This window comes from Hibiscus syriacus, unplaced genomic scaffold (assembly GCF_006381635.1).
Source record: "Hibiscus syriacus cultivar Baekdansim isolate YM2019G1 unplaced genomic scaffold, ASM638163v2 tig00111582_pilon, whole genome shotgun sequence".
Lineage (NCBI taxonomy): Eukaryota > Viridiplantae > Streptophyta > Magnoliopsida > Malvales > Malvaceae > Hibiscus > Hibiscus syriacus.
Window position 1 is genome coordinate 11,463,839 of NW_024063126.1, and position 11,118 is coordinate 11,474,956.

At 31.3% G+C, this 11,118-nt stretch overlaps 1 protein-coding gene across 1 annotated transcript; it reads right to left on the minus strand.

Annotated features, from left to right (window-relative positions):
* Positions 1-7,322: 7,322 nt before the first annotated feature.
* LOC120165355 lies at positions 7,323-8,583 on the minus strand. The gene has a single exon (XM_039174897.1). The coding sequence runs from the start codon at positions 8,274-8,276 to the stop codon at positions 7,359-7,361; it is 918 nt and encodes a 305-aa protein (XP_039030828.1). The 5' UTR covers positions 8,277-8,583; the 3' UTR covers positions 7,323-7,358.
* Positions 8,584-11,118: the final 2,535 nt, after the last annotated feature.

Here is an 11,118-nt window from a genome sequence, read left to right on the forward strand (position 1 = left end):
TCGGGTGTCTATACATATTTAAATTAAATATATAAATAGTATATATATTTTAATTTAATTTAAATTTATTAATATATATATATATATAATATAATAATAATTATTATTATTTTTAATATTTATCGGGTCGGGTATCGGGGCGGGTAATCGGGTCGGGGATTACCAAACCCGTCTATGTCCCCGTTTAGCATAAACAGTTTTTCCCCGTCCCCATCCCCATCCCCGTTTATCATCCCCGAACCCGACCCATTTAATTCGATTTTCGATTTTCCCCGTCGGGTTCTTTTGCCATCCCTAATTCTTAGTAACTTAATCCAATAAGGGTAAAACGATAGTTTGTATTATTCTGAATTTATATAGAATTATCATGATTTCGAGTCAAATCTTACTAACCGATCTCCATCCTGTAAAACTTGTCAATAATCCGGACTGATATACTTCACGAATAATCCTTTCTTACTATTGATTACACTGGTTGAACTGGTCAATTTCAGAATCACCACTGAATGGAACTAGAGGAGATAATCATATATTCGATGGTATTATATATTTTTGTAATGTATCAGTATCAAGAATACTCAACATACTTGAGTTATGCTCCATAACCTTTAGGGATGATACACCATAAGTTTATTGGTGTTCTAGAATTTATCCAAAGACATTCACTTATTCCAAGTCGTTAGGATATTAGGTTACTTTAACACTCGAGGTTACTTCGGTCATCTTAGAGTTCAAGGTATTCTAATTCTTTTGGAGTTCATGGGTATTTCATTCATTTGAATATTGGATGTTATTTTAGTTATTTCACAGTTCGATGACATTTTGGTAATTCTTTTCAATCCAAACATATGCACTTTTTCTGGTAATTGGTCAGGTATGTCCTTTATGGGTTATTTTTCACCTTCAGGGGCAATCTTGGTCTTTTACAATACAAGTGCATTTTTGAAATTTTACTCCATAGAGCTATTTTGTAATTTCTTAACCAAGTATTCCCTATATTTAACCTTTAAAGAAATTAATCAGAATTTTGGATCATGAGGTCAATTTATTTACTAACTAATCCCTAAACTTATAATTATTTCCGATCTGTCTACCAATTTCTTTTGCGAGTCGTCTGAGTCTTCTACAATGTTCTGTCTTTATTCCATATTCAGTTTGAGTCCAATGATAATTAAATACACCTAATTGACCAATCATTTACATTAATTCATTTACCAATTATCAATGAGTTCTGAAAAGCATAAAAAATATAGTAGAGTATTACCTTGATTTACGAACCACATCGGTTAACCAATTAAACTCTATTTGATCGCCCTCGAACTTTAATTCCACGTCCCATAACATCTAGGATACATGGCAAAAACCAATTACATTAGAAACATAACTTAAACATGAAAATTCGTATTGAATCGGGAATAATATCCTAAAAAATAGCTTACCGAGTTTGAATTTGGCAAAATAGACTTCGAATTTAGACTCAGGATGTCCAAAAGCATAAAATACGACTTTTCAAAAATTTTGAATTTTTGGTCAAAGTCAACGGTCAAGTCAAAGTCAATGGTTTGGGTCAAGGTCAATGGGTCGGATCGGTTTAGGTTGATTCAGGTCGGTTGAGGTTGACTCGGACCGGTTCGTCCACTTGAATCGTTTTTAGAAAGGTCGTGGCTGGGGAGGATGAGCCCCACACATACGTGGCAGTGTATGGTGACAAATATGGGGTCACGGGCGGCTGTCGAGTAGTCCGAGAGCACCAAATCAACAAAATTAAACCACAACTATCCCAAAATTCATCAAGAATAATTTAAATCAACCGAAAACATTTGAAACCTTACCCAAACCAACAATCGATGATGGAGCGACGAGGGGTGACGGTCTCAATCGGGTTTTGAGCGCACGACAGCGAGGAATTCAGTGATGGCGGAAGTGAGGCAAGCAGATGATCAAGGCGACCGAAATCGAAGAAAAACCAACGCGCGACCTTGGTTTCTCTAGTGACTTTAAAACTATTCTCCACGGCGATCGGCGACACCTTTCGACGAATAACCATATGGGTTTTGCTCGGGTTGAGATGACGTCTTCACTAGGACGGGAGGTGACGTGCACTGCCGGCCGGAGGTGAGAGAATCGAGGAGGGCCAACGAACGGTTCGAAGGGGTGAGTCAAGCAGCTTCCTCTCTTTATCACGATGAACGACGGTAGCTCCAGGTAAGTCAGGGGGTCAAAATCGGGTCTTCGGATGACGTCGAGTTTGATGGCGACGGTGATGTCGATCGGAGGTGGCTGGACGGAGACTGGCGTGGACGGTTCGAGTTGGTGAGCATATGGGTTTCAGGGGGTTTAATTCAAGAATACGAGGGGGTTTGGAAAAAATGGGTTAATACCCGATATATAAAATATAAAATAAGATTTTATTACTTCTTATTAGCAACAGTGGCCTAGCTCGATTGATAGGGGCGTGACCGACTATTTCGGGGGTCAAGGTTCAACACCACTCAGTCACCCATTCTCCTATCTTTTTAAAATTTTATCTACTGATCGAAAAGGGATAATTCAAGGCTAAGTCCTTGAACTTCCCAAACATTCAAAATTAACCCACATTTTTCTAAATTGTCTATTTTAGTCCTTTAATTAAATTAATTATATTTTAAAATTAAAATTGGGGTGTGAAAAGTTTATTTTAGTTTGAGATAAGGTTGGATCATCATATTCAAGTCTACATCAAGACTAAGATCGAAAGAATTGATTTAAATAATCAAATTTATTAGAACTAAATAACCTTATTAAAATGAGGGGTAAAAGCTTTCATAAATCGTACAATGTCGAAATTGTATAAGATTAACCGATAAATGTTTGTTATTGAAATTACATACTATATTGTTATATCAAATTGCATAATATATGGTTAGATAATTTTATGTAGAAATATTCATTTTAAAATTAAGTAGAAGTTTAGCGCTAAAAGTAATGATTTAAAGAAATGATGTCTTTTTTTAAGGCTTAAATTTATAAAAGGTGTCCATCAATATGCTCATTTTTTTAGTTTAGTGTCTAACTTTTATTTCGTTCCAGTTTGGTGTCTAACGTTTCATTCAATTACTTAAAATGGGTCAAGTCGTGACAGACCGTTAGTTTTCTCCTTTAAGTAAAACATGTCACAATATGATAATTTTAAAAAAATTATATAAAATTAAAAAAATAAAATTATATATTTTTAAAAAAGAAAACACAAATTTTAAAATAATCCCAAAACTTTAAAACCTTCATTTCAACCCCTAAACCCATACCTACCGTCACCCTTTACCGTCGACGAAGCTCCACCCAACCTCACATTCCCCAGTCGGCCAAATCCCCTATGAAATCGTGACTGATCAACGGCCGATTGACGATGAATCGACATTTTATACCCCTCAAACCCTAGGATGAAAATCACAATCCCAAACGATTTGGACGGCCAATCAACAACAACTACGATGACTTATAACTAGGATGATGACAAGAAATACGTCGACAACAGTGGGTTAGTGTTAGGATTTGGGGATTTTAGGGATTTTGAGGTTTTTTTGTAATTTAAAAGAAATAAGAGTTTTTTTTATAAATATAATAATATTTTTAATATTTTTTTGAAAAAATAAATTTAAAAATTACGAGATTATGACACGTGTCACTTAATAGAGAAAACTAACAGTGCCTCGCGGCTTGACCCATGTGAGTAACGAAATAAAATGTTAGGTACCAAACTGGAACGAAATAATCATTAGCTACTAAACTGGGAAAATGACATAGATTGGGCACCTTTTATATATTTGAGCATTTTTTTAATGATAAGAGATGAAAAAGCGTCCAGTTGTGAGCGATTTTACTTTGTTCCCTTTTCTTTTCTTTGAATAATATGGTGTGATTATAAGATAGTATTTGTTTATAATATTTTTAATAATTGACAATGTACATACATTACAGACGAAACTGTTTGAACCTAAAACCTCTAAAAGAAACAACATATTATTTTACCATTAAAATCACCAAATAAATATAATTACTTAGTTAAATCTCAAAAATCATATTTATCTATATTTAAATAAAACATTAATAAATATGATTCCTTAGTTGTCAAAAAATGTGAGAAATATATAGATGAATGAGTTTGTTTTAACATTGGTAGAGTTGTCGCATTATCTCTATATGTACAATGAGAGTTAAATAGATTTGCCGTGAAATTAATACGATGGCGGATAGTATGATCAATTAATGACTTCTCCAAAATTTCAGTTGATATTTTAAGATATCATTTTAAATTTAATTTAAGATCCTATCGACAGAGATAATCTGATCCTCTCTCTAACATAATCCTTATAATTTAATTCTTATTTTTTTCTATATATATATATATATCTTTGCATTGAAACATCTTCCATTCTTACGACATAATTAGCAAAGCACTCAAATTAAGTTTCTAATTTTCTCACCTTATTTTTCTTAAAGTCAAACAAACTTTAAAACCAAAAACAACTTATAAATTCTTTTAATTTTCAGAATTCTTAAAACTCCTTATTCTAAAATTGAATTTGACAGGTGGATAATGTTTTTTTCTCTAATTTTATTATATAATTTTAAAATATTTAAATATTTTAAGGGATTCTATACTATTCCAAAATTTAAAATTTATCCATACGAAATTGAGCCCTTGTACTCTTTTTTATTTAAAAAATTTAGTCTTTCCTGTAACTTCAGTTCAATTTTACTCTTAATGGTTGACATCCCAGCTAAAAAAAACAAAATTAACTTTTTTATGCTCCTATGTTTACAATTTTTTATTGTCAATATAAAAAGATATAATTAATTAAATAATATATATATTTTAATTATCTATGTTTTCAGTTGTTCAAGGGTTAAGTTGATAAAATTATAAACGTAGAGGACTAAAAAGTTATTTACCTTTTTATAGTTACGAGATCTATAGATTTCAATTAACAATACATTGAACATAAGTTAAGGGAGGGACCAAAATTTTATATAAAAATAATATAAAAACTCAATTTTGAAAAAAATAAAACATAGAAACTAAAATTTTAATTTTAAAATAATATAAAACCTTTGAAATATTTAAACTTTTTAAAAGATATTAGTTCTTAAGTTTCTTTAATATGAAAATTATGTATGTAGAAAAGTCTAATTTAGGGAAATATTATGAAAAAAAAGACAAGAAAAATATGAATGTACGAAGATTATTTAGGAAAATAGGTTAATATCTATAATGTTGAATGAATTCATCCCTATATGAATAAAACTTTGCAAAGTCGTCATGTACTAATATGTTAGGATAAAATATTATGGTCTAAAAATCATCAATAACTAGAAACGATTTCGTCGGAGTCGTGCACAATTTGTCAGCGACTTTGAGACAAATCGTACATACACTAAATCGAGCAAACCAAAAAATATCAAACATGTATTAAATTGAAATAAAAAATGAACCGAAATAAATTAAGTTTACTTTGTCCAAAAGAAATTACGTACGTTTATGTGTTAATACGTTTATATCTTTATCTTTTTTGTAATTTAATTTTAGTCATTGTATAATTTATCTTAAAGTTATTGACACCTACACACTACTTCAATAAAATCATTAATAGGTGACTTCACAATATACTTTTTTTTTTTTGGTGAATGAAGGGAAAACTATCAACTATATCAACGCAGCATCTTCCTGTAGCAACCTTGCCATTGTCGGTAGTGGGTTTTGGAGATAATATACTTATTTTAAACCCACAAAAGCACAATTTTAACAAAGTAGTGTTCATCTTTTGAAGTTTTTACTAAACGGTGTAGTTTTTACTATTTGGATGTTAAAGGTCCCACCTAATGGTCCCAAAAACTAAGACCTAACTCTGTGTTGTTGGGTTAGTCCATCCACCATTACACCAATAGCAGCAAAAATGGCAATTCTAAAGGCAAAATGATGCGCCACTCACACTTGCATATGCTCCTTCCTTTGTCAAACTCTCTCTCTTAATTCCACTATGTGGCCAAGGCCAAGAGTCCTTTCTATTCGAGTCTCCAATAATATGATTGCCCCCAAATCCTTTTCCATCTTTTCTTCTCTTTATCATGTTCTCGTTGGTCCCCACCAAGGACAGAATTAGGGTCAAATATTGCAAGAAATAAGATACTTAAATTTAAAATAATAATAATTTATTATGTACTCAGGACAAAAGTTTAATTTTACTTAAGTTTAAACTGATAAAAACCTAATAGATATTGGATCAAAAAATTTGGGAGGGACAAAAGCCCCTCCCATTCTCTACATACATCTGTCTCTTGTTCCCACCCCTTTCATCCCTTAAAACTCGATTTTATAATAGATATAATGATGAAAAATATTTTTAACATTTGATTAAATATTTACTTTAATATTTATATTTTTTAAACATTTTAGCTTTTAATGTTTTTTTTTGGATAAAAAAGTTCTTTTGTTGATGTAAATTGTTAGTCAATAAATGGTATAAAATAAGGACATTTTTGCCATGAAATGAAATTGTGGGGGACTAAATGTTTAAAAAAGAATAATGGCTAAAGTGACTATTTAGTATAATGTTAAGGGTTTTTTTATCTTAAAATAAAACATTGTTGGCTAAAATACTCCAAAGAAAAAGAATATGAGCTAAAATTACTATTCAAATCAACGTTGGAGACATTTTGTTTATCACTATATCTTTATAATATTATATCTAAAATACTTATTTATTTTTTAAAAATATTTTAAATATAAATTTAAACTATTTAAACAAACACACTCTTGTAATTAGGGATGGACATGAGACTCGAATCCGATCTAATCCGATCGGGTTAGATTTTTTTTTAAATCAAGGTCAGGTCAGGTTTTTTAGAGGTTGTGGTCGGATCAGGTTCGGGTGAAAAATATCCGACCTGACCCGACCCACCCAAAAATCATATAAATTTACATTTATATTTAGAGATAATTACAATAATACCCCTCTATATATTATTTTTCTAAAAGACATGATAAATATAATGCATCTGAATAACTATAATTAAAATAAATTATTATTTTTTATAAGAAAATAAATTATTATTAGCTGAATAAAATTAAAATGAGACATGGAAGCTATGAATAGATAAAAATAGAAAAGACAAAAGAAAGATATTATAAAGAGCTCAGTGGATGATATTTTACGGTAATGTAACTGCACAGTAACAAATATATATATATATATACATGGGTAAATTAATTTAAGAAAAATAATAATAATTTACGAATCACAGAAACTGAAGAAATGCAATGGCAATACCGTGGTTTTAACTCACGATCACTGTGGTCAAATGTCAACGATTTAACTCACTCAACTATTATGATTGACTCTGCCAAAATCAGCCAGCTTCCTGGACCTATTCGCGCGGAACCCTGCGGCGGTCGCCAGGTGGGGCTTCATCGTCGAAGGTCGAGGTTCCCCGGTGAACGACATGTCCGGCGGCAATTCGACCTTTTGATTCCAGTGTCTGTTAGGGCTCGTCCACACGAGTGGGCTAAAGCAAAATGCTAATCCCGACACGTTCCTCGTCCCGGCCTTGAATCTCCTCGCTGGCGTCGGTGTCCTTTTCCGCTGAGGGGATGCCTCCGGCGAGCCTCCCGATGGCGGTCGATCACACTCGTCTCCCGAATCAACTTCGACCGCCGGGGACATTCCGCGATCTATGACTCTGCATGATCTCCGATCGCCGGGGCCGAATTGGTCGAATCCTTCCACACGGGATGCCTTTGATGATTGCTTCTTTTTCCGACGAACAGCGAATATTGTAGCGAACCAAGACGGCGATGCGGATGACGGAGGCGGCTCATCGCACTGATAATTAACCCTAGGATCCAAATCGAACTTCTCGGATCTGCACCTGAACAGATTCGAAAAAAGCGAGAACCTGTTCTTCTTGAACGAACCCGCGGATTCAAAATAACCGGTGGTCGTGGAGCCATACGTTGGACCCACCTGAGGGGTGCTGTAGAACCGTTGATGTAGGATCCACGTGCCACTATCATCGTCGGATTTCCCCCGACCGACGTAAGGAGAAACGGACCGAGGGAAATTACGAGGCGTCGGGTCATGCTTCCGGCAATCGTCATCGGCAGCGGTAGTAGTTGCAACGCGAATTAACTGATTCCGTTGGGTCCGGGCGGCGATGAGCTCCAGAAGAAGCTCCCGGAGACAAGTGGCGCAGACGCCGACGCTGCTACTGAGGTCGGTAAGATGCTCCTTACACCTCATTTACTTTAAAAATCACCAAAAAGAAAATGTTTTCGTTCTGAGAATCGTAGGTGAGGCTGTGTGTGTATATATATATATATATAGAAGAATGAAAAAGTGTGTGGTTTAAAATTGAACGATGAATAAAGATTAAAAGAGAATATTAGCAACAGTTGGTGTAGTGTTGCTGTAAATTCAAGGGAGATGTGATGAAGAAGAAATCAAGGGAGAAGCTTTATCTTGTTTCTGAAGGACTACTTCATCTTCATGTCTGTCGGGTTTGATCTTCATCTAACATTGGGAGAAAGTGTTTCCTTTTCGTGCGTGCTTTACTCAATTATCTGGGTTTTACATTACTTCTAACCTTTATTTATTTTTTTATTTCTTAGGCTTAATATAAAAATAAAATGTTTAAATTATACCTTAAATTAATTTTCGATATATAAATTTTTCACTAAAAATAGAGGTTTGACGTTTTAATGTTATACTTTTAGGTGTTTGAACTATAACAACCGTAAAATTTAATCATTATATAATGCGTGTCACGCATATAAAATTTTAAAATCTTTTGTTAAAAAACATTTAATATTATATATATATATATATTTTAAAAAATCTAAAAATTAATTCTTCCATCGTCGATTGGTCAACTATTAGTATATAGTCATCACCGTTGACATCATCAAAACCATCTAGCTACTGCAATTAAAACCTAATTCTTATCCACCGTGAAATTACATCGATCATTGTGGAAAATGTCATGAATGATCGTCAGATTTTTAGTTTTTTTTTCAACGATCTCACGGCTCTAGTTGTCGTTGTTTTACACAATCGCCACCATTGAATTCCTCATCCTACTCCGAACAAAATTTAACCGGTGATGACTCTTCGTCGTCAGAGGTGGGGTGATACTTTTTAAAAGGTAATATTTTTATTTTAAAAAATAAAAATATAACAGTTAACACCTAAAAGTGTAACGGAAAAAAATATAAGATATCTATTTTTAACGAAAAAATTTTTAGACACTACAAATTAATTTAAAATACAATTTAAACACTTATTTTATATTAAATCTATTTTTTTATAATATGTAAATAATACTATATTTTTTATTGATAAAACACTTAAAATTGCAAGTCACAAGCTTATAAAATAATCATACAACAGGAACTATTTAAATCGTTCTTTTTCCTTTATCAAAATGATATTGATTAATAATCCAAAATAATATAAAAATCATTGCTGATGAATAAATTATTTTATATTAATCAATCAATTATCTGTCAAATAAAAAAACATTTTTAAAATAAATTGTTAACGGACAAATAAAACAATTTGTTCTTTTGTTTACATTTGTAAAGGAAATAAACGGAGAGTCAAAGACGGCCCAATGTTCAAAACGATGCCCCTCACTCTGTTTAAACCAAACTATTTTCCTTTTCTTAGAAAAAAAAACTAAACTATGTTTATTATTTTCATAATCATCGATATTTAATAAATTAATCAAATAATTTGAATAAAAAATTTATCAAGAAAATAAATTTTTTAATTTAATTTATTTCATTCTCAATATTATAATTTAAATCATTATTTTTAATTTAAATTTTTTAACGACTTATTCTATTAAATTAATTAATAGATATAATCTTAATTGATTTTATAGAATTATATACTTAATTAACATTTTTTTTGTTTTCCCCCCTCAATTACATCAGTTTAATTTTTTAATTAGCTTAATTAACAAATTAGCGTTTAAAATATATATTTTTTGTTTATTTTAAGTGTTTAATTTTTTTTGCTGTAAAAGTATGTACTTGACATTTCTTAGATAATCATTTAAAGTATCTAAAATTTTATTTTGTTATCATTTTAAGATTATCCTATCAAGCGCCAAGCGTGCGATCAAGTATTCAAGCGACAGTGTAGCTTCACTGAAATGAAAGACATACAATGTTATGTGAACAAATAATTTTGAGTGATACAATTTAGGAACGACGTGCGACAACAAGAGGTGACAAAATTAGTGGGATGGGAGTCCGACGACAGAAAGAATGACTTATAGGGGAGTTTTGTTGGGAATGTAAGATTCCCACGAGAATGGATTCTATATTTTTTTGTTTAGTTAGTTGAGAATTCATTTTCGGTAATGTAAGATTACCAATAGTGGATTTTTGGGGATATATTATCGGGAATGTCATTATCTCCCTTCCCTTAGGTATTGTTGGATTACTGGCGTTTTGAACTAAAATACCCTTATTTTTTTAAAAAAATATCATTCTTCTGTCATTGAATAATAAAAATTCTACGAATGTTAAATTATAAATTTATCCTTAAACTATTTTAGATTTACAAAAAAATCTATAATTAAAATTTTATATGAAATTCAGAGTTTAAAATAAAATTTTACCCTTTCATTAAACATTTTTATATTTTCAAATTTGTAAAAAAAAATCATATAAATTTTATGAATTTAAATTTTTAAAGAAAATATATAAATATTTTTCAACTTGTTAAAAAAACAAATATATAATAAGAACAATTTGGTTAAATATACATTCTAATAATATTTTATTATTTTAACCAAATACGATAATCTTACATTCCTGCTAAACCAACCAAATATAAAATACAACATTCCCAATAATCCTATTCCATGGTAATCTTACATTCCCACTAGTAATCTTACATTCCGTGAACCAAACGCACCTATAATGTTTGATCCAATAATGACATATGAGATTTAAGGATTTATTGTCAGAGATTTAGGAATTTTAAGTAATTTAGAGATCTTACGGGATTTTTAAAAAGTTAATGGTTTTATATTTTAGAAAAATATAAAATTAAAAAATTGAGAAAATAGACT